Below are 22,841 nucleotides of genomic sequence, written 5' to 3'. Positions count from 1 at the left end.
TCGTCAAGGAACTTCGAGTACACATTAAATCTTGTTTATCGCGGAGATGCCTCTGATGAGATGCTGATGAAAGCACTGCGGGTCAAATGCTGGTCGCGACACTCGGTTCCTGTCACCCAAAATACGAAACCAGTTGATATAATTTCTCTGTATCACCCCAGCTATTAAGCAATTCTGCATGAAGACATCCTCCAACATGATATTTTACGAGATAGTAACTTGCGACGTGAGACCGAGACATAGACAGAGGCTGGTTTTCAACTTTAATTGTCATGTGTCCGTGCTACCCTGCAGTCCTACCCGAGCCCATGCTGTGAAGCCTCAATACGGCAAGACACGTGTTGACCATGAGACCAACAATCTCCAACCCTCAACAAGATCCTTGCTCTAACGTATCAAGAAGCGAAGATACACTATATGCATATCATTATTTGTCTCGCATTCATCTCCCTCCAACCCACCACTGTCTAGGGAATTCCATGCCCCATTTCCTCATCAGCACTCTCAACTCATCCTCCGTCCCTGGCACAACATTAATGAAAACCCTTCCACCATCTCCCTCGCTCATACAAGGTTCAGAATGCATAGCTCCATACTCTCTACCAACCTTAAACACAGAGAATTCACCTATCTCTGCTGCTTCTGCACCAAAAGGTTCTAGCACAGTAGCTAGTTCATCGCGCACAGCATCTGCTGCAGCTGCACAGCCAACACAGCGGATTGACACACACTCATGTTCTGTGCTTGCAGCGTCACGAGCGGACTCTTGGGCTTTGCGTGCGTGAAGTTGATGGGAGCCGGGTATGAAGAGCGTTGAGGGGCCGAGAAGCGTAGTGCAGATCTTGAAGTCCGTTCCGGTGGGTTGATGATGTTTTTGGTGTTGCGATTTGAGACCTAGACGTGTGCCGGGGAGTATGTCTGTGGTGAAGAAGAGTTCATCGGTATGCCATCTCGGCTGATCAAATTCGCGTGTCGGCGTCGTGGCGCGTATAGTGAGGAAATAATGCTTAGACCCCTTGTCCAGGAGAACATTCTTGATATAGTTCAGAAAAGGATCAAGTCTCGAGCGAATAGAGCCAGTAAAGACTTGGCTCTCAAAGTCATTCAAGTTGTCCGGTAATGATGACTTCGAAGGCTCAAGGAGCGGACCGCAGTAGCACCAATAGGCGGAACGCTTGACGGTTATCGAGTCCTGGTGTTGATCGGCATCGTCAAGATACTTCAGAAACCTGAATTCCCTGTCAGGGTATGTATCTACGGCTGCCATAATTGTTATATGAGAGAACTGATAAGAAGAAAAATGGTTAATGTCGGTTGAGCGGTCAAATGGCGTGAATCCTTCTCGTCGCTTACTGGTGACTAAGCAGGCATGAAGCCGAAAGAGGCCTCATGCAGTTGGCTTGTGACATCTAAATTCGCAGATAATACTGTATCCTCAGCTGAGAAGGTACATATATTGCCGAAATATGTATCCGTGAGGGTCAGCAAAAGTGGAAATTATCGTCGATGAGTGGACTGAGAGGAAAAGTCCCATTTCAAGCTTTTTCTCAACAGATGACCCAGTTCATTCACACCACGAGGAAGTAATTCGGCAGGCATCATTGACAGAAGACTATGGTAGCGCTTGATGGAAGAGATGTAGGATCGAACACGTATAATTGTTCCACGTACAACGCTGCCAAGCTCTGGTTTACAAGACATCAAACTGTTGCCTCTCTTCAACTTCCGGACGCAAGTACGATGTGATGATTTGATTAGTTGGTAGTCTATATTAAAACTTCATAAAAACTCATAAAACACTATTTTCAAACTAAGATCCATTATTTTTTTTTAAATCCACAACTCCTTCTATCCAGTCCAAGAATGCACCATCTCCACAAACCTCTCAACCTGCGTCGCCTCAGTCGCCCACGTCGTCAACAATCTAATAACAGCCTCATCATCACCACACTTTTCCCAAACATAAAAACTAAAACTCTCCTTCAGCACCTTGATCAAACTCAACGGCAGTACGGCAAAGACCTGATTCGTCTCAGTCGCAGCATAAACTGAAAATCCTCCCTGCGCTATACCGTTTGACAACGACTCGGCAGCCAGATTCGCCTTGCGCGCTAGTTCAAAGTACAGATCGTCCTCGAAGAGCTCTGCGAATTGCGCGCCGATGACGCGACCTTTTGCGAGGAGGGAGCCGTGCTGCTTGACGTAGAATTCGAATTCTGATGAGAGGCGGGCGTCTTTTACGACGACGGCTTCACCGAGGAGGGCGCCGTTTTTGGTGCCGCCTATCCAGAAGATATCTGTGAGTTCGAGAATGTCGGAGAGGGTCATGTCGTTTGCTTTGGAGGCGAGGGCGGTGCCGATGCGAGCGCCGTCGAGGAAGAGAATAAGGCCGTTCTTTTCGCAGACTTGTTTTATAGCTGCCAGTTCGGCGCGAGAGTATATCGTTCCGATCTCGGTGGCGTTGGAGATATACACCAGTCGCGGTTTCGCCATGTGAGGAAAATGCCAATTATCATCTAGCGCACGCTCGATCGTCTCAGGCGTGAGCTTTCCATTATGCGGTGTGACGTTGATGATTTTGTGGCCGCTTGCTTCTACTGCGCCTGTCTCTCTCGTCACGATGTGACCGGAGCTAGCAGCGATGACAGCTTCGTGGGGTCGGAGACAGGCGGCGATGGAGATGGCATTGGCTGATGTCCCGCTGGGCACGAAGAATATGCCAACGTCGTTGCGGCCGAGATGCCGACGGATTCGCTCCCGTGCGAGATCGCAGTACGTATCGCCTCCGTAGCCGGTTTCTTGGGTCGTGTTGCTGGTGATCAAGGCTTTGAGAAGAGCGGGATGTGCACCCTCGCTATAATCGTCCATGAAACTATAGCGAGGAATTGAGGTTGGTATTTGAGACGGCATTTTGATGATTGAATTAGAAATTGTGTAGGTGTATGTTGGCTGTGATGGTGCTGTACTAATTCTGGCATTTCTATATAGATGATTTCATCCCCACTCGATGATCCACAGATGAATCACAGAATCGAGGTGTTAGTAACTGGCGTGTTAGTCAAACCCTCGTGGTGGGTCGTTTACTCAACATTCCATTACGCTTCCCGAAACTTTACCAAGCCCAAATGCGCTAATAATGCCGTCCTCACACGTTTATCGCATCATGTGAGGAGTTGTAAAAGATAACGAGAACCGGCCCGGTTGGTTGCATCACGGGGACATTGATATCGTATTCGCAGCGTCAAGAGAAAAATCGATAAAGCTTCGATAAGTCTCCACAGTCGAAGAGTCGAGCGGTTTCGGGTACGTAAGGATCTTTTGATACTTTGGCTTCAGCGGCATCCCCGTCGCCGTCACATCGCTGGCTTGGTCCCAGAGCTCAGGATACTTTTCGAAGAATGCGGGGTCGATCTTGTAGTAGCCCGCGCCCTTGTCCATGTTCAGTTTGTTAAACGCGGCGCGGGCATATGCAGGCGATGAGAATAGCGTTGAGATGTCTGGGGCGGGAAGCATGGCGATTGTGTTTTCGCTCTCGGATGTTGCGGAGGACATGGTGTTGATGAGGTCTGTCACACGCACGTAGACTGTTATCTGCGGGGCGCCTAGGACGAGATCTGACATGAGCGCCTCGACGACGTAGCCGGTTACAGCATCGCAGAAGATTTGGTCGATGTGGGGATTTGCAGAGTGTAGTTGGATTAAACGATCGCGAATTGTGGCAAAGGGGATCCAGTCGATGATGCCGGGGTGAGGATTCTCGAGCTGTGCTGGTGTAGGGCGGTAGCGCGGATGGAGTTTGTTGAAGGTTGCGGAGGAGGGGTAGAGTTGCCAGGCTGTGAGCTCGATGATGTGGTAGAAGCGTGTTTTGGCGTACCATGCCATCACGTCTGGACGGGTCATGCTGTTGAACATGGATAAGACCATGAGGACTGGTTGGTAGACACTACGCATGTTAGGAAGCTTGAAAACGTTGTGAGAGGGATGTATACCTCTGCACAGGATTATGGCCTTCTGGAACGAATCCAAGAGTATTGAGCTTATTCTTAAGCATTCGTTGAAGTAACTGAATATGATCCGAGAATGGTGAATTTGTAAAAGAGTAATCTTTCCCGAGGACCAGACTTGACTCGGCTGTTGCGTTGATGGCGGTTAGATAAGGTTGCATTCCCATCTGATACTCATGGCTCCAGATATTCGGGATCTGAGAATAAAATGGGCTTGTGCCGGACACGTTGATGAGCTCTGACGAGATGCCATTATCTGTTGATGCTTCAATCAATCGCTATTAGCCTGGCTTCATAAAAGGAATGTTGATACTTACCAGTGACGCTCGATGATGAAAACGACGGATCAAAGTCCAGAATCGACGGATCAAACGTCTCGAGGTCAATCGATTGCAGTGCCGACTCTTCAACACTCCGATCGCCATTCCCAGTCTTTCCACTTAACCGCTCATCTCTTTCTCTCTCACCATCTCTCTGCCGCTCATCCCCCTCACCACTGGCAGTATCATCAAGCGTCTTAGCCACCGAGTCACTCAACAACTGCACCGACGCCATCATTCGCGACATCTTCGTCTGAACATCAATCAACTGCTGTCTCAGCAATTTATTCTCCTTCTGCAGCGCTTCCACGCGCTCACTGTCAGATCGCTGGTCCGCGTTCACGCGGTTCTTAAGCTCGCGGATACATTCTGCTTGTCTGCGACGAAACGCTCGCTGCGATAAGCGATTGCGGAGTTTTCTACATTTTTGTCAGCGAGGATGGAAAGATTTGCGGTGGCTGGGGGGAACGTACTTTCGTTCTTGTTCAGTTAGGGTGGTGTTCTTTTCTTCTGGGTGAGGTGAGTCCATGATGTCTTGTCTCGGTGTGCAGATGATCGCTCAGCTTGACAGGGCTTGGATCTGGATCGAAACCCGGGACCGGCATTTGAGAGTTGGAAGTGGAGAGGGGCTTTCTTCATTGGAGGTTGATGCTTGGAGCGGCCTTTTGCGGTTAGGAACGGTGAGTTTGGGCCGTTGTTGGGGGCATTCCCCACTGAAGTTTCTAGAGTTGGGGAATAAGTCGCTGATAACATGATTCTGTGGTTCATCCTCGACTTGAAGTAACAAAGAAGCTAGGCTTACAAAATGATGGAATATACTCCAATGTGAGTCGAAAAATATTTGAAATCGCGGGCTACCACCAAAATTTTTCATCTGTCAGGGCCTTGCTGATGCTGCGATCGAGCTGCAGGGCGTAGAAGCCGAGGAGAAGAAGAGGCGTGAGGAACATGTCGAGTCTCTTACGTGAGCTTGAGGTATTCAATTGGGAGATGGGATGGTCAACCTACTTTCTGACTGACGACTGCCTTCTCTTCATCGTCTTATGCCGAAAATCTGAGGTAAAAAATCACCATGGTTCTTCCTGCACGAGCCCCGATTTTGTACAGGATACATTCTGATTTTCTTGCATAAACAAGATCTTAAGACGCTTGTCTTAATATCTCCTCTAACGCTCAGCCGTGATATGGTCACCTAAAGTCCAGCTCAATGTGAACAAAGTCGCATGGCTTCAGAGTATAGCGCTTACTTTTGGGGGGTTCAATATGCAGCTATTTGTAGATCCCGAGCATAGATGCGTGAAATGCCCTCAATTGGCTATTCTAGAACCAAAAGCGGGCTTCAGATTGAGAGAGCGGCCGCCGGGTTACATCGATATGCAGTAAATCAGCAGTCAGAAATTTGTCAGCCGAGAAGTGGAAAGTAATAATCGCGAAACATAAACGAGATGAATCTTAAACTATGTTTCTTTAATGCTGAGGGGATCGGGAAGCGAAGATGTGGCTATTGAGCATTTCGCTGGTACGAGCGGTAACTTTGGTTATCCTTGCTCTTTGCCTACACTTCATCATCAAGACCCTACTAAGACCATCATTCTTACAGTTGCGACATCTTCCAGGACCAAAAGTGAGTCTTCCCTGACCCAAGATATCCTACAAGCTTGTAGTGCCTTGAGTATACTAACTTCACAAGAACCACCAATTCTTAGTCGGCCATGCCTTGCGCATCCTCCGTGGATCAGGACCAAATGATCTCTATCTCCAATGGATGCGGCGTTGGCCGAGCGCACCGTTCATACGCAGTCTCTCTTGGCTCAACTCGGAGGTTCTCCTCGTGAACAACATAGAGGCATGTCGAGAGGTCCTCCAAACCAATGCTTATCGCTTCGCGAAACCGGCGTTCTTTCATACACTTGTCGGAGAGTTTCTGGGCGTCGGTCTGCTTTTCAGCGTTGGTGACCAGCACAAGCGGTTGGGACGCATTACTGCAGGCAAGACCTTCTTTCGTGGATCATGATCACGAATACTCATTGTGATAGGACCTCTGTCTCGGCCGAGTATTCGGAAACTGTTCCCGACCTTTGTGACCTACTCTCGCAAGTTGAACAGTGAGATTGATGCTGCGATCCAACGAAGCAGCAACGGTGTCTTGGAACGTACGCATGCCCTCAGTCAACTCATCTCTATCATCATCTAACAAAATCGAACCAGTCGAGGATCTGTTTACAAGGGTGACACTTGACATAATCGGCGTCTCATTGGTTGGTAAAGAACTACGACGCTTTCGCTCAAAGACCTCGCCTTTATCATTTGAACAATGCTACAATGGTATCCTGGCGCAGCCACTTGCTGGCCAGATAATCAGCTTCATCAACCCCTTCATCCCACTCCGTTGGTTACCTGTATCTGCAAATCTGAACTTTATCAAGGCTAAATCTGCTCTTAAGAGTATGATGACAGAACTGATCGAGCAGCGGACATCTGAGGTAGCAAGGGCAAAGGAGCTGGGTACAGATACTACACTATCGGATGACTTGTTGACAAGGATGATTGAAGCAAGTTCTGTTGAGAGCCAGAAGTTGTCTCGGGATGAGTTGATCGATATAGTGCGTGACTGCCCTGCGACTCCTCGATATATCACTGACCGGTTCCACAGACTATGCAGGTCATCGCGGCGGGACATGAGACTACAGCCAGTGCCCTCCTCTGGACAATCTACGCCCTTTCCAAAGACCAGAAGTCACAAGACCGGTTGAGGGCCGAGATCCTGGGTCTGAACGATGACGACACAACCGCCAAAGCGATAGATGTTCTGCCGTACCTCGATAACGTGGTTAAAGAAGCTCTTCGCGTATACTCTCCCACCCTTATCATACCATGGGAAGCACTAGAGGATATCGACATATTAGGCGTCAGGATCCCAAAAGGGACAACGGTTCAGCTCGTTCCCGCAATGACGCAACTGAACCCCGAGATCTGGGGTCCTGATGTGGAGACCTTCATTCCTGATCGATGGGATCGTCTCTCCGGCGATGCTTTGAGCCCATATGCCATGGAGACATTCTCAAATGGGCCTCGCATGTGTCCCGGAAAAGCTCTAGCTTTGCTAAATATGAAGGTCCTGTTGGTTGGGTTGATCAGAGACTTCAGGATCGAGAGTGTTGGAGACGAGGAGGTGGAGTTGAGAAACCCGAGCTTGACTTTGAAGTCTAAGAAGCCACTTCGGTTTAAGGTGCGGCGTGCTAGTGAAGGGTCTTGATATCGTTGAGGGCCAGAAAGGGTCGAAGGAAACTCTGTCAGTTGTGAAACGAGGTAGCTAGTAGGAAATTGGACAACACAGTATCAACGGATTAGGAGATAACGGATAAATCTGAGAGGCTCATGTAATTGAGTAATAGATGTAGCGGATGTAGCGTTACTATTGATTCGACGGTGCAGACTAAGGCTACATGGAAGAGCCTCGCTACTCAAACGGCATTGACGATGAGATACCCAACCAACTTCTTCTAAACCATGTGAGCAGCAGAAGTCCAAAAGATGCCTCGGTTGTTATGTTCGTACGTCAAAGTGAAGAATAACACCATGTTAAGAAAAGTATTGACCTCTCGTAGCAAAGTCTGGGGAGTCTTGCTAAAATTAGAAGCTGAAAACACCAAGCCAGGGGCACACGACAAGTCATCAGACATTATTGTAATTCCAAACAGACCACTGCCAAACTAAGCATCAATTCTCAAGCTTGTATGCGGGCCAGACCGCCTTGGCGAATGCTTATGCCAAAGCTTGTTGGCAATTGGCAATATTCTCAGCACTAATGTCGGACCATCAGAAGTCCCATCAGCACTAAATATTCAGCTCGAAATATGAAACCCTTTTGGGAAGCTTTATTTTTATGGTGAAACCTCACTTCTTTATAAGACCTGGACAGGCCCTCTCTGCGATAACCCATTCTGCTATCTCTTTTCATCTATAGGCATTATTCGCTCTTGTTGGTTGCGTGCTTCGTTTTCACCATGTCGGACGCAGGTCGAAATACTCCAGTGGAGATGAAGCCACTCCCAGAGGTCCATGCTAGACAGGATGTCTCTGGCGTTAACACTCCTCCAAACCAGGTGTACCTGCCCTCGCCTTCGCCTCCAGTGCAAGATGGCATGAATGATAGCAACTACTTCAGTGGTCCCAGGGATCTCCGAGGCCATTCCAAATGGCCACTCATCCTTCAACTCCACGGCTCAATCATGCCATCGCTCATCATCCCTCTTTTCCTCGTCGCATGCTGGTCCACTGCTATCACGGTCATATCCAAGAAAGTTCATGATCTCAGCGTCAACTCTGTTCTTCTCACTATTCTCGGTTTCGTCGTCGGTCTCAGTCTTTCCTTTCGATCATCCACTGCTTACGAGCGCTACGCAGAGGGTCGTCGTTACTGGGGAATGTTGGCTACTGCTTCGTAAACCCTCGGACGCATCATCTGGATCCATGCAGCGGACACTGGTGCTGATGGTCAAGATACTAGAGAGCTGCTTATCAAGAAGCTTGGAGCGCTGAAGCTCATCGCTGGGTTTGCCGTTGCACTGAAGCACACGCTTCGCTTTGAGCATTGTGCGAGTCAACCTGATATGCAACCCTACATCGCCCACCTCGACACATTCTCAGGCCGTACAACAGCCGTGCCGAAGCGAAGAGTCACAAACTTCAAACAGGTGGCTGGTGAATATCTAGGTCTCTCATTCGCGCAGAGTGATCCCCGCAAGCACCTCAAGAGAGCCGAAGAGCACCAAGGAAATCTTCCGCTTGAGATACTGAACCATCTTGCCATCTCTGTCGACTGTCTCGTGGCAAACAAGCAGCTACCCGTTGCCATCCACCAAACTGTTGCGTATAATCACATCACCATGCTCAACGACGTAGCAGTCGGGTGTGATCGAGTGCTCAATACCCCCTTGCCGATCGCATACACTATCGCCATTAGTCAGATCACGTTTGTGTATGTTATGCTGCTGCCGTTTCCGTTGACCGGCCCTCTTGGCTGGATAGCTATCCCGGCTACCATCACTGCAGCATATATCATCTTTGGTCTATTGTTCATTGGACAAGAGATCGAGAATCCATTTGGTCGTGATGTCAACGACTTGCCGCTAGAGACCTTCTGCGATCAGATTGCAACTGATCTTGACATCACTGCTTCATTCGATCGCCGGGGTGCTGACCATTTCTTGCTTAACGGAACACCCCTATATCCTGTCAGTGCTGCGTCAGGAAATGCTTGGATGGATAGTAGCGAGGAAAAAATGAGGGAAACTATCAAGACTAAGCCGCATGTTCTGTTCAGCTGGCGACGTCAGAGGTCTCGTGAGAATTCATCCAAGGAGATGGATGGGAAGATTGTGTAGATCCGTTCCGCCATTCGTTCAAAGTAGAATATGCTTTGAATCCGGCTGAAAAGAATGTCGTTGGTGCGATCTTTGAGTTACGCCAAGTCATATTCAGAGCTTTCGATATCTGTAGGAATAGTTGAGAATGACATTACATGCAAGACAGTGTCCACCATGTTTGCCAATTGAGTATGTAATTCGTTTATTGAGAATAGGTCATATAGTTGAATTTGGTAGAAACCAAGTTCATCTCATGTGGGAGGCGCCAAGGAACAAGAACACATAAGAGTTCAGAAGAGTATCCTGATATACACTCAACAAAGATTCCCCAAGCTTAGGCTATACTTGACTAAGTATCAGTCTCGCTTAGGGTCAAGTATTGATCCTGGTATGAGGGTCGCACCTACTACCTAAAGTGGCAGCCTTCTTCTACAACCTTAACAAATCCTTCTACCCAAAGGGCAATATCGTGATGGATAATTGTCATGAAGGATGGCCTAATGAGCACTATCTTCTTTAGCTATCACCTTCCATCCATTGCTGATCGACGGTTCGACATGGCATGTCCATAGGACAGTGATTGTCTAGCAATCAGGCCAGAGATTCTGAAATAGTGTCATTAACCTCAAGCACTTCTTCTTGACCCACGTAGCAAGCAATAGATCTGAAGCGGTAATCTTCAGCATCTCTCCAGATTGCGATAGCCCCGGCGACTGAAAATAACCGTTGGTCTTCTAATGGGCCCAGCGCACCCTTGATAGTGAAAGGGAATGCTTCTGAGAGTTCATTTGCATTGTCTGAATAGGAGCTTGCGGAGAGTCAGGTGTTGTTCATCGATAATTCCTGACACTTATATTGCCCTCACTGTCCTGAAAGGTGAACTCTGTGAATTCTAGTGACATCTGCGCCCGATTAATAAATATTGTTCAATCTGGATTAGAGGTCCCATTACGAGTACTGATAACCCTTTGAAGTATCTTTCCGTCATTAATCATCCTGCCATATCCAAGAAATTATGTCTCTCGAAGGTCCAGCTTGATTGACCTTGGTCAGGTCACTCCATGGCCTTCATCCTCCCTGAACAATGCCTTGTCCATTAGCACCAACTTCACCTCCAACACGGACGACCAACTTCCCTCTTGTCCGACCTTCTTTCAGTCTGGCATAAGCCCTTCCCGCATCCTCCAACCCAAACTCCTCCCCAATAACAGCCTTCACCTTCCCATCCTTCATCCACTCCGCAACTCGCCCAAAATCCTTCCTATTTGCCGTCACAGAGTGATACTTGAACTTTCGCTTCCCACCACCCAGCCATCTCGGCAGTAGATTGATCGTGAGGAGGGCTTTGAAGGTCTGAAAGCGTGGTGGCAGGCCGACGCAGACATACTGCCCCTCGGGTTTGAGATACTGATGAGACTGCCAATAAAGATCTGGATCATTAAAGACCGTGTCGAGAATGAAATCGAACTTATCTTCTTTCTTTTTGAGAACTTCAATCGGGTCTTCGGACTTGTAATCAATAGTCTCATCGGCACCAAGGCTCCGGCAGAACTCGCCGTTGGAGGCGGAGCAAGTGACTGTGATATGAGAACATCCTAAAGCTTTCGCAACCTGAATCGCGAAAACACCAACCCCTCCACTGCCACCATTAATAAAGACCCTATCGTCCGCCTTCATGAATGGCGACATGCATTGCAAAGCCGTCGTCCCACAAATCCCAACACAGGCCGCATCTCTAAGCTCAACACCATCCGGCAACGCTGCCATTGCCTTGCTGCCAACAACAACATACTCCGCAAGAGTTCCACCAGTTGGTAACTCTGTCCTTCCAAATACTCTCTGACCAGGCTGAAACTCGTCCAGTGTCGTGGAGACTATCGTGCCAGAGAAGTCAAGACCAGGCGTGACGGGCTTGGAGAACATGAAGTTCGTGAGAGGCATTTCAGCAATTTTGTAGTCAAGATGATTGACTGATGCGTATGCGACTTTGACTAGGGTTTGTCCTTTCGGAAGCGGTGATGTATTTTTGGGTAGTTTAGCGTCGGTGATGAAAGTGAGATTCTTGTCGATGCCGCCTTTGATTGAGCGCCATTGCGCGGCGCGCATGGTGAGAGGGAGCGTGCTACTTGATGCCATGGCTGTAATTGTTTGTCTTTCGTTGATTGTCAACTTTAAGGATAGCGCCCTAAGATTGCAAGCTGTTCGATAGTGAGATCTTATAGAATTGCTGATCTTTGGGGTTATGGCTGACGACAACGTGTTGGTGGCACATGATCAGGTGGTGTTGTCTTGGCTGAGGTGGCCTGATTGGCGATCAACCAATCGAAACAAGAATGTCATTTTCTGTACCCTTAGGTGGTCTGCTAAGATTAAATTATTAGCAGTAGTAATATCTCACTTGTACTTGCGGTTGTCAGAAATGCCCTGATAGGCCTGATCTCATGATTTGTTGTCCCCATTCAGGACAGTTGCGATTGTCCGGGCAGATCAGACCCCGCGGCATCTCTGAGCGGTTAACTGTGGGCTGACGAGAGCGGAATACATGGTCAGACTTATAAGCCGACGGCGTGATAAAGGCTTTTTGATCGCAAATGTTGGACTGACTTTTGTTTTCGTAAACTTTCGCCGTTGTGCGAGGGAAGGGTGAGTAGGCTTCAAGCCATGTTAGGCCAAACAAAGTCACTTATGCAGGGAAAAAGAATTCAGGAAGCAATGATCGTGTATTCATTGTAAAAGGTGAAGAAGAATGAAGTAAGTCTATCTGGAACCATCTCCTCCAAATGGGGATAGAGAAGGTTGTTTGGGAGTTGAAGACTATCCAGCTGCCTTTCAAGCCAGCTCCCAGAGCAAGTCATCATCCATCTAGGCAACAACTGCTAGTGCCAGAAGTCAATCTAGCTCTAAGGGTAGTGAGTGTATCCATCCTCACCAGGCTGGATAGTTCCGTTAGTAATAGCCGCAGCATGGGCACGAGCCATGTAACCAGCAGCAGGGTAGTACTGTCCAAGCCAAGGGTAGATCTCCTTGGCACCGGGCTTGTTCCTCCAGTCGCGCATAAGCTCGCAGACAATAGAGAACAAGCTAACAACCTGAACACCAGCATCGCGCATGCGGTCGTTGGAAATGTCGCGGATGAGAGGGGTGGTAGTGCCGGATGCTTCCATGTTGGCCCAGACGGAGTAGCCAGCGTCACGGAGAGAGAGAGCGAGGAAAGTGGTGCAGACGTCGGTGGTGATACCGGCGAGGATGACCTGGGACTTGTTGGTGGCCTTGACGGCGTCGCGGAACTCTTCGCTGTCCCAGGCGTTGACTTGGCCTTGGCGCTGGACGAGAGGGGCCTTGGGGTACATTTCGCGGATCTCTCGCATGAGAGGGCCGTTGGGGCCTGAGTTGTCAGTAAGTATCTATGAGATAAGAAAGAGTTGAGGACTTACCCTGATCAGCGGAGGTAGTCAGGATAACAGGCATGTCGAAAGCCTGACCAAGAGCAGCGTGGGCCATAGACTGGTGATGATACAGAGTAGGATCCCAATCTCTGGTCAACTGGTAAAGACCTTCCTGGATATCGACCACGAGGAGAACCTAAACCTGTTAATACCATGAAGAAGCTGACTGTACTGGAAGACTCACGGCATCGTTCTTGTCGAGACGCTCATACTTGTAGCTGCTCTTAGCAAGAGCAGAAACAGAGAGGACGCCAGCGGCGATGATGGAACTGAACTTCATTCTCGAAAGCCTTGAGTTGCAGGTTGGTACTGAAGCTGTGAGATGGCTATTGAACCTGAAGAACTTCCTCTAACTTGGGTTGATATCCAGCTATATATACTCAAGAACTCAACTACGATTACTTCACATGCATGTTCTGAACTCTGTATCCTGCAATCTTGGCATGCTGTGTGATCCTGGACTCAAAGGTCCTTGATTCCATGCCCAAATGCACAGTCGGAAATGAAGTCCGCCTCAGTCGGCCGAAGCTATCCTCACGCATATTGGCCCAAGCCACCGCGACGCCACGGCGAGCTATACGAATATGCATAAGGTCGGCCCGCTGCGAGACCCAGTTGAAGGTGCTTGTAAGCCTCTGGCGCGGGTTTGTCATCATACAGTCCCCGCTTCACGCAGGGTTTAGTAAGCTGTAGTCACCATCTTTCTCAGCAAGAAGCCCCAGTTTGACTGCTACGACGATGTCAAAAGATGGAGATCTACCGACGGTTAGTGTCTAGTCGGGGAGTTATCGACCGTTGAGTTGAGGTTATTTTTTGGTGGCTTGATGATGTTATCGTTGCGGGTCGGCACTGAAGGATAACCCTGGTTCGAATCTTGACAAGGATCCCGATGTCCCGATTGGCGGAGTCAAGCGATGGCAATATTTGAAGGTCTCGGTGAGAAATTGTTGACTGACGCATGCTTTGGTAATCCTCTCTGTCCAATGCAAATTGCAGTTGAGGTCGAATTGCCCCTCTTCTGAGCCTGTAGTGTAACGGTTCGGTGGGGGAAGTATTGCCATGGATGAGGACCCTTAGACCCTTCATATCGATAGAAGATGGTATTATGCATGTGTTGTGCAGCACTTGGATCTTTCACTCCACTTCGAATGATGAGGGACAGTCCTCCAGTGACGGTGTTCTGTTGCATGACAAATACCAAAGAGGGCTCACGTTGCATTGCCTTTCTGTGTAACCCGACGATGCAGCGACATATCCCAGTGATTTGGAATGCTTAGATACAACAGATAAGCTGCAGGGCAAGAACGTTTCCTTCAGGCTACTTCCTGAACATTCATAACATTGTGGGCTTTTCAATATTATTGCCAACAAAATCATGTTTATGATGACATCTAGCTTTAGCATCTGGTAAATCCACTATGACAAACAAATTGAAGATAAAGTATTAACCCTATTGAAGAGACATATCTATTGCCATAACATGATGATAGGGTAGTAGATCCATTCTAAGTAATAATGTTACCTTGTGAAAACAGAAAGTCATATCGATATAAGATAACACTGACGCCTGGTTTGAGCGCTTTTACAACCCTTGATTTCTCTATAAGTGTCTTCTTCTATAGACTATGGATGGCCTAACGCTGGAAAACATCAGCCCCGGCCTCAGCCTGACATATACTAATATCTTGCGCCTAACTCGTCTGTGTCAAAGGATCGTTATCCTTATCCGACATATGACTCGACTTCACACTCTTGCCAGTCAGATATTAATAGGTCTAAATTACAGTATATAAAGATAATAGTCCCTTGTTACTGCAGACTATGACTTCATTCTACAGATAAGTAATGTTAACTGGCAGAGAAGATATCGAGCCGACTTGACAATCTTCTCATGAACAAGTAGACGAAACAAAGGCATATTCTTAACAAGTAATATAGTTAGCAGATGAGTGGTTTAGGAGAACCGCAAACTTTGTGGAAGAAGGCGATATGCAAACTGAGCTGGCCTAGAATGTCTGAAAAAATACATGTAGTTGAGGGAAGGGTAAGCCTCTCACGGAGAACCCTGATTGACGTTGCGATCTCATATGCTACTGATGTCCGCCTTAAGATCCAAGTCTATATCATATAAGGCTAGATATAGTTACATGTAGCGAACGACCCAGTGCGTCATCTACCAGAGGTGTGCGGATCACTGCCCAAACAACGTTGCTGGGGCACCGGGGAATAACTGGCATCACATTTGGCACGCCTTCATCGAGCAATGGCTTTAAACTTAAGAATGAATTGAATGTCCTCGCGCGAGGGCAAGATATCCTTACTGATAGGAGTAATGTGGGTGCTGGATCAGGTCACTCGATGTCGGGCATCATGGGCTCGCAGGATGCAAGCGGTTCCCCTGGTGACAGCATTCGTGTCTATAATCAAACCCAGCCAAAGTAAGACTTTATGACGTTTGACCCAAAGCAGGATTTGCAGGTATCAAAACAGTCTACCTTGGTCAACAGCTCTGGAGACACTTATTTGGTTTATGGCTGTTGACGTCGCTTAGGGTATCAGAGCCACTGGCCAGATTGAAAGAGTATTCTTCTTATTCTAAATTTCTTTTTTTTTCAATTAATTCAAATCTTGACGGATCTATGACTTATCCGCAGCGACATAAGCTCTTAGCTACAAGCCTTGACTGCAAATAGCAGACTTCATCAACACTGGCTAGCTCTTCTCGTCTTCCGTCCTCCTATGTTAGATCAGTTGAAGCCCTCAGGCCAGAACTCTTCAAGCCACTCATAAGGATCCTCAGGCTCATATGCGTTTGTGACCTTGCCCTTGAACTTTGTAATGTTATCTCTTGTCTCATTATACAAAGCGTACTTCTCATCAGGCCCGTTTCCGATATAGTATGGAACTGTCTGCACGTTGTTGCCGATTTCCTTGTCGACGATACTCGTCACATTATCAATCTGAGCGTTCTTGAGACGGAACTCATCACCGAAGTTAGGGTTGATCTAGAACTGTTAGAAATAGTCGAGATCAGTGGCGAATGGGGTTCTTACGATGCCCATTCTAAGACCGTCAACGGCAATGACATTCTGGATCGTGGCATTCCGCTTGGCTTGGTTGAGGCAGTTGCCGCAAGACTGGTAGAATGTTCCAAATCCCTCTGCGTAAAAGCCGGTGATGTTGTACTTGCCACCAAGCGAGTTGTCTTGGAAGATCTGCAAAGAATTAGAAAGCGGGGTTCATCGCCATCTCTATTGCTTACCTTGTCTGTTGCGCTTCGGGCTCCGCCGCCAATGACCCTCAACTGGGTGTTCAGGCCCTTTGATGTAAGGGCGTCCTCGCAAACGTCCTCCCACCAAACTGCATAAGTTAGTACAAGCCATTCAAAGGCAGATAAAGCTGCTCACCATTTTCAACCCAGGCATCACCCAAAGCATGAATACCCTCAGCCTGGTTCTTTCCAATGATGACATTTCGAATAGTCGAACCGGGCAACAAGTTGAAGACAGCATCAGCATCAGTGCCCTCAGCTTGTTCATTGCAGCTTCCCTCAGGTCGTTCATAGCGCTTCATCTTGCCATCGAAGACCTCACCAGGCATGATGTACTTGGCATTCTTGAGAACGACAGTCTCCTTGGCGACGGGGAACTTGGTGATTGGGAAGGGGAAGCGCGGCGGTGGCCTTTGGCTGAGATCTCCTTGGGTGGCATCGGTGTCACCTTGCTTGCCATCGCCGGTCTTGGATTGACGGGTGTCAATGACAGCGGCTTGGGCGACGGGCAGGAGGGACAGGAATAGTGAGGCCTTCATAGTGGATTCGAGATGCAATTTCAGTCCAGGTAAGGGTCAAAGACAAGAGGACCAGATCAAAACGTATTGAAGAGGTGAGGGAGGTAGATATTAGGATGAAAATGGTGTTTATATATGTATGTTTTGGATATTAAGAACTCCACGCCATAACATACCAACCTCTTCACCACCAAGCCAACAGATTTAGTGTCTGCTATACCATTTCACCGCTTTGCATGAGACCTATGGCATTAGCCTGGTCCCTCGCTCGGTTCGCTATGTGCCAAGACTCTAAATCAACATGTCATGTCACTGAGCACCAAGGACATGTTTCCATGAATCATCGTGAGGCAAACATATGGTCTTCGTCTTGGCAGCTTTTCCAGATCCTGTTAAAATCCGGGGTTGTCGATTTAGGCTTCTTCGAAGGCTTCGTTTGGATCATGGATTCATGGCCCAACTATGGGGGAAGGGACGACGCGGGGTAAGCTTAATCGAACCTCTGAGTCAAGGCGATTTGTGGTTCTACATTCCTCCGTCCGGGGCCAGCTATTCCACCAGTCACAGACCTCACTAAGAAGGTAGGGCTTGATTAACCATAATTTTCGCTCCCGCTTCTTAGTTCAACTTAGCCTGGGATGCTTGTTGGATGGTCTGGGATGATTCGATCAAGCATTTGTGGGGGATCTCGTGGTACTCAATCCTGTCGAAAGCTTGCATATGCGGGGCTGGGCTGACCCCCAAACTTGGACGATATCCTCTACTGCTCACTAAATGCTGCTGCTGAAGTAGAGGGCTTCCATTATCTAGAGGATAATACCCAACGAATCGCAACAATCCATCTGAATAAGCAAATCGGGATCATCTATAGTGACATTCTTCCTGCATTTCTTGATCTCATCCACGCAAGAACCCTCTTTGCCAACCTCAAGATGGTAGTTCCGTCAACCCAGAAGCGGAGGCCCTTGCTGTCTAATTTTACTTCATACCTAGGTACAAATAGTGACAGCTTCCTAAACATCCACCCTCAAAAGCTTATTCTCTTCACCATATCCTTTAATGTCCGCTTTGATGATATTCCGAGTGTCAGCCTATTTCACATGACCCTCCGCATTGAGTAGATCCCTTGATTGACAGGAGAGGCTGTGAACCGATTGGTCTGAATCGCTTTCGCCTCAAAGGGTTAGCATTACTCTGATATATATATGACAATGTACCAGGCTTGGCTAGTCTCCCTCTGAGCCCCGGTATCTCAACATTCAGCTTTGTCCTATCATGAGTTCCTAGGTATGTGGCTCGGGTGGTCGCCCGATTCATGGGACTGTGCTGAAGGGACTAAGGAGCTATTGTTAGACAAGTTAGGAGTATAGTATGAGAGCCTTAAGCTGATGAACACGTGAGTGATCCTAAAGTAATCACTAAAGACTTGACTATCATTTGAGCATTGGGGTATTCATTTCATATGGTTGATTTAGATCTTGACCACTAAGAACATTTGAAGTTCTTGAAATCATCTGCCACGAGATCATCCAGTGAAAGGTGAGAGCTCGATACATATACTTTCTTCAGCTCCCTGTCAGCAAATACATAGTCAACTGCCATTTTCTGCAGCTTTCGGAATGCGAGGTTCAGTTCTCGGTGATTCGGGTGATAGTTGCAGCGGTGGAGTTCTTTCTTCACCGCACGCATTGGGAGCCTGTTAACAGTAAAGGTGAAACAACCCCCAAATACGCAAAAGGCCAGTAGATCAATGTAGTAGTACGTCGAGACGATCCTGGCTGCTCTTTGGCATGATTCGAGGAACATCTTAAACATTGGGGGACTTGTCTGTCGCTCGCCTTTTTCGTGCAGACGGAAAAAGCCCTCGCATGATTTCATGGCCGATGGAGCCTCACGCCCCCACAGTTTACGTTCGAAACTTTGGGGTATATACGTTTGTGGTCTGATGATCGAGCTTCGGAGATGGAGTTTATGCATAATTACATTGTAACGTTGAACTGGGACTGAGTTGTCAAAATGACCTCTAAGTATTCGGCAAACGGCTTTAGACGCAGTGAATTAATGAAAGGAGTTGTGATAGGTGACTTATTCCCCGAGTAATGGCATCCTTCAAAGGTGAAATGCTCAAATGGAATATTTCTTGACCGCTAAGAACTTACTATAATCATTACCCCAGATTGACAAGTCACTGCCGGTAATGACGGTGGATGAGAGATCGTCACAATCCGGGGTATTTCCAGATCATCCACCAACCACGGCGTCTCAGCCCAGCTAATTCCACCAATAACAGCCCTCCATGACATCGATCTTTTCCGAACGCAACATCAGCAAAACTTGAATGTTTCACATACCTTCACGATGCAAGGTTCCATACTCAGAGGATAGACTGTTACTCCTATGGACGCTGTGAGGCTCGTGATGGTATCTCCAGAAAGGGAAATTGAAGCCTTAGACTCCGGGGTCCGAATACTGAATTGGGGATTGGTGTCTTGCGTGCTGCCAGTTGGAATAGTAGTATTGGAAGTTAAATGGGAGTGATGAAAATCTATAAAGACCTCGTGAAACTCGGCGATAATAATATCCAAAATATTGAAACCATCAAGCTTTGGCTGTCTTCAACTGACCACTTCTGACTTACACAATCATCAGCATCATGAAGTTCACTTCAGCCGTTACCACTTTCTTCGCCACCTTGGCACTCGCTTCTCCGCTTGAGAGCCGCGATGCCCTCCTCAAGCGCCAAGCTGCGGAGCCTTGCACCGTCGGATACTGCACCCAGAACGGCGGTACCACTGGCGGTGCCAAGGGCTCGACCGTCACTGTCACCACAGTCGCTGCTCTCATTGAAGCTGCTAAACGCACTGAGCCTCTCACCATCATTGTCTCTGGCAAGTTGACAGGCAGCGATAAAGTTCGACCTGCGTCTGATAAGACTATCATTGGTGCTGCTGGAAGCTGTAAGTTAACCCCCTTTCTATCGTCGAAGTCTGGACTAATGATCTGTAGCCATCACTGGAGTTGGCTTCTATGTTCGTCGCCAGAAGAACGTTATTCTTCGAAACCTCAAGATCGCCAAGGTTGATGCTTCCAACGGCGATGCTATCGGTATTGATGAATCTACCAACGTTTGGGTTGACCACTGTGATCTATCCGGTGATTTAAGTCTTGGAAAAGACGACCTTGATGGTCTTCTTGACATTTCTCATGGTGCTGACTGGATCACTGTGTCCAACACCTACTTCCACGACCACGTGAGCTCCCTACCCCTAAAAAGAACGGTGCTATGACTAACCACTTGACTATAGTGGAAGGGCTCTCTGATCGGTCACTCTGACAGCAACGCCTCAGAGGACAAGGGCAAGCTCCACATCACCTACGCCAACAACTACTGGAAGAACGTCAGTAGCCGCCAGCCCCTCATCCGCTTCGCTACCGTGCACATTGTCAACAACTACTGGGACGGCATTCTGCTCTCCGGTGTCAACACCCGCATGGGCGCTCAAGTTCTCGTTCAGAGCTCTGCTTTCGCCAACTCTGCTGAGAGAGCTATCTTCTTTGCTGATTCCAAGGAGACTGGCTATGCTGTTGTTGAGGATGTTGATCTCGGTGGTTCAGTCAACTCTGCTCCCAAGGGTACTCTCACTTCTGCTTCGCTTCCTTACAAGGTTACACTTCTTGGATCTGGAAAGATTGCTTCTACTATTCCGGGTACTGCTGGTCAGAAGCTGTAAGGAGAGATTCACGGGAGCGCTGGTAGCTTATGGTGATTCTTGGAGATTAGCATGATTCGATGGGCTTGGAAGAAGGGGGGACCGAGCACGGAACAGATTGAATATGAAGGACATTCCTTCACTATGTCCTCGAGCTCTACTACGAGTGATGCATATACCCTGAGGGCCCGTAGCTACCTCAAGCATTGCAAATATCCTAGGCAGGATAGTGATAGAATATGTAAGATTAATGGCCATATATATGCAAAATCGTTTCTGCCATGTCGAAGAAGAATAAATACCATGGCAAGACCCTCTGCAACCTACTCTCACAGAGCTAGGGTTCAACTTAGTTGTCTTGATGCTTCCCATGAATGAGATGCCCAGGTCTTGCCAAATTATTGGGTGAAACAGTAGCTTAGCCAACAAGCTTAGGACCAATGTCATACAGAGAAACATCATCCAGACCAACAGACAAAGTAACCTTCTTTCCATCACTGCACCGAAGCCTCATCGTAACAGTAACATCGTCATCAGATGGCGTGAAGTCGACGAAATACTGCTTGTATGTACCCAGATTCGTAAAGTCAAGGCGCCACTGAGCTATGCTCGTGCTCTCTTGTAGAGCTTCAATGACGCAGATGGTGCTTTCGTCCTTGACAGGTGCAGGAGTGTTGAAGACAGTGGCGTAGGCTGTAAGACGGTAGAGACGCTCGGTATCGAGACCATTGACAGTTTGGTTCAGTTGGTTACCACCGACGGCTTCGGAGTTATCAACGTCGTATTGGCTGCTTCTTGTCAGTGGTGCCCTGGAATGGATTATGGGGGTGACTTACACGTATTTGTTGCCGGAGTGAGCTCGTTCAGGGTCGTCCTTGATATCGCTGGTTCGAACACTCCAATCAGTGTTGGGGCTATCCTCAAAGTCGCCGTTCTGGATGTAGTTGGTAGCCTCGGGGGCGTCAGAGGTAGTAGTCGCAGCTTCGCTGGTAACCGCAGTAGTAACAGTAGTGAAACCCGTAGTCGCAGTAGCAGTCTCCGATTCAGTAAAAGTAGTAGCAGAAGTAACAGCAGTCTCAATAGCCGAGGTCTCAGTAGCAGTCGCAGATTCAGTGCTCAAAGTCTCAACGCTCGTAGTCGCTGTAGTCGAGGGCAGACCAGTCGTAGTCGATCGATCAGGACGGCACAGCGGACGAGCGCTAGCAACAGCGCCGAGAACAGCGACGATAGAAATCCAACGCATCCTGAATCTTAACGAGAGTATTGGTAGCGTTGTAGTATAAACGAGTGTACGAACGGCAAACGTTGAAGAGAGGAAGAAGTTTCTTCTGAAAAGGAGACTACATTTTAAGAATTGGACCGGGCTGAGCTTTAGCTCCGGCCTCCCACATGACGTGAGGCACACTTCCTGCCAAGACAATATTTCTGCGGGCAAAGTAAACATGTTGGTGAAGAGTACCTTGCAGACGAAACAATAGTTTCGTGACTCTAGCCAGAAAGATCTTAAGAACATGTCATCTTCAGTTAGCGCATCGTTGGTCCAGCTGTCATTTGCTGCAGTGAACCGCTAAAATCGATAGTTTCAGCAATTTTCAGGGGACAGCTCAGCGCTAAGGGTTTTATTGATGGCGCTTGAACAATTTTAGGGCCTCAGCTGCGGCGTTGACGCAGGCTTTGATAAGGATCAGCCCCTAAGCTGAAATTGGACGATAACCGATAAGATTCATTCAGGGGAAATCTTCAGTTTTTCTAGAGTCAACGCTGACTTAGGCCTGGCGATCAATTGAGTTGTTCAATTTTCCTTTCACTCTTTTATTATCTCCTCTTACCTTTACTTCTCTTCTCCGTTTATACTTGGGTTCGCGCTGGCGGTGGACAAGAATGCAGAGATCTGTCCAGAAACTAATCGTTTGGCTGGGAGCCATCTTCGTCGCATACCATATCTTCTCACTTCTCTTCGCGGGACGAGCCTCACGGAATGGCTACTCAAAAGAAATTTCACTACAGTCCCCGGCTAAGCTAAAAGGTGACCCGCAAAGAGCCGCAGCAATTGTCGAGGCATTTCGGTTTTCGTGGGATAAGTATGAGCAATTTGCTGCGCCTCATGATACGTTATTGCCGATTAGCAAGACCTATGAAGATGATCGGTACGTTCAAACCTTCTGAATTAGTTCTGGATTTATTTCTGACTGAAGATAGAAAT

At 48.0% G+C, this 22,841-nt stretch overlaps 10 protein-coding genes across 10 annotated transcripts; 3 read left to right on the top strand and 7 right to left on the bottom strand.

Moving 5' to 3' along the window:
- Nucleotides 1-442: 442 nt before the first annotated feature.
- Nucleotides 443-1,267, bottom strand: J7337_011374 (uncharacterized protein; the record flags this gene model as incomplete). Its single annotated transcript, XM_044828923.1, has 1 exon — nt 443-1,267. One exon carries the CDS (start codon nt 1,265-1,267, stop codon nt 443-445), a length of 825 nt encoding a protein of 274 aa, XP_044675598.1.
- Nucleotides 1,268-1,848: 581 nt separating this feature from the next.
- On the bottom strand, nt 1,849-2,910 carry J7337_011373 (uncharacterized protein; the record flags this gene model as incomplete). Its single annotated transcript, XM_044828922.1, has 1 exon — nt 1,849-2,910. The coding sequence occupies one exon, from the start codon at nt 2,908-2,910 to the stop codon at nt 1,849-1,851; it is 1,062 nt and encodes a 353-aa protein (XP_044675597.1).
- Nucleotides 2,911-3,210: 300 nt separating this feature from the next.
- J7337_011372 (uncharacterized protein) lies at nt 3,211-4,853 on the bottom strand (the record flags this gene model as incomplete). Its single annotated transcript, XM_044828921.1, has 4 exons — nt 3,211-3,901; nt 3,990-4,260; nt 4,322-4,743; nt 4,798-4,853. 4 exons carry the CDS (start codon nt 4,851-4,853, stop codon nt 3,211-3,213), a joined length of 1,440 nt encoding a protein of 479 aa, XP_044675596.1.
- A 1,630-nt stretch (nt 4,854-6,483) lies between these two features.
- J7337_011371 (uncharacterized protein) lies at nt 6,484-7,580 on the top strand (the record flags this gene model as incomplete). Its single annotated transcript, XM_044828920.1, has 2 exons — nt 6,484-6,927; nt 6,978-7,580. The coding sequence occupies 2 exons, from the start codon at nt 6,484-6,486 to the stop codon at nt 7,578-7,580; spliced, it is 1,047 nt and encodes a 348-aa protein (XP_044675595.1).
- Nucleotides 7,581-8,331: 751 nt separating this feature from the next.
- J7337_011370 (uncharacterized protein) lies at nt 8,332-9,711 on the top strand (the record flags this gene model as incomplete). The annotated part of the gene is made up of 2 exons (XM_044828919.1): nt 8,332-8,740; nt 8,804-9,711. 2 exons carry the CDS (start codon nt 8,332-8,334, stop codon nt 9,709-9,711), a joined length of 1,317 nt encoding a protein of 438 aa, XP_044675594.1.
- A 1,050-nt stretch (nt 9,712-10,761) lies between these two features.
- On the bottom strand, nt 10,762-11,799 carry J7337_011369 (uncharacterized protein; the record flags this gene model as incomplete). Its single annotated transcript, XM_044828918.1, has 1 exon — nt 10,762-11,799. One exon carries the CDS (start codon nt 11,797-11,799, stop codon nt 10,762-10,764), a length of 1,038 nt encoding a protein of 345 aa, XP_044675593.1.
- Nucleotides 11,800-12,593: 794 nt separating this feature from the next.
- Nucleotides 12,594-13,419, bottom strand: J7337_011368 (uncharacterized protein; the record flags this gene model as incomplete). The annotated part of the gene is made up of 3 exons (XM_044828917.1): nt 12,594-13,078; nt 13,128-13,275; nt 13,324-13,419. The coding sequence occupies 3 exons, from the start codon at nt 13,417-13,419 to the stop codon at nt 12,594-12,596; spliced, it is 729 nt and encodes a 242-aa protein (XP_044675592.1).
- Nucleotides 13,420-15,886: 2,467 nt separating this feature from the next.
- On the bottom strand, nt 15,887-16,949 carry J7337_011367 (uncharacterized protein; the record flags this gene model as incomplete). The annotated part of the gene is made up of 4 exons (XM_044828916.1): nt 15,887-16,144; nt 16,193-16,354; nt 16,402-16,499; nt 16,547-16,949. 4 exons carry the CDS (start codon nt 16,947-16,949, stop codon nt 15,887-15,889), a joined length of 921 nt encoding a protein of 306 aa, XP_044675591.1.
- A 2,632-nt stretch (nt 16,950-19,581) lies between these two features.
- On the top strand, nt 19,582-20,659 carry J7337_011366 (uncharacterized protein; the record flags this gene model as incomplete). The annotated part of the gene is made up of 3 exons (XM_044828915.1): nt 19,582-19,885; nt 19,935-20,179; nt 20,234-20,659. 3 exons carry the CDS (start codon nt 19,582-19,584, stop codon nt 20,657-20,659), a joined length of 975 nt encoding a protein of 324 aa, XP_044675590.1.
- A 397-nt stretch (nt 20,660-21,056) lies between these two features.
- On the bottom strand, nt 21,057-21,881 carry J7337_011365 (uncharacterized protein; the record flags this gene model as incomplete). Its single annotated transcript, XM_044828914.1, has 2 exons — nt 21,057-21,426; nt 21,475-21,881. The coding sequence occupies 2 exons, from the start codon at nt 21,879-21,881 to the stop codon at nt 21,057-21,059; spliced, it is 777 nt and encodes a 258-aa protein (XP_044675589.1).
- Nucleotides 21,882-22,841: the final 960 nt, after the last annotated feature.

Source organism: Fusarium musae, chromosome 9 (assembly GCF_019915245.1).
Source record: "Fusarium musae strain F31 chromosome 9, whole genome shotgun sequence".
Lineage (NCBI taxonomy): Eukaryota > Fungi > Ascomycota > Sordariomycetes > Hypocreales > Nectriaceae > Fusarium > Fusarium musae.
The sequence above is the reverse complement of the archived record's forward strand: the minus strand, read 5'-3'. Positions and strand labels throughout refer to the sequence as shown.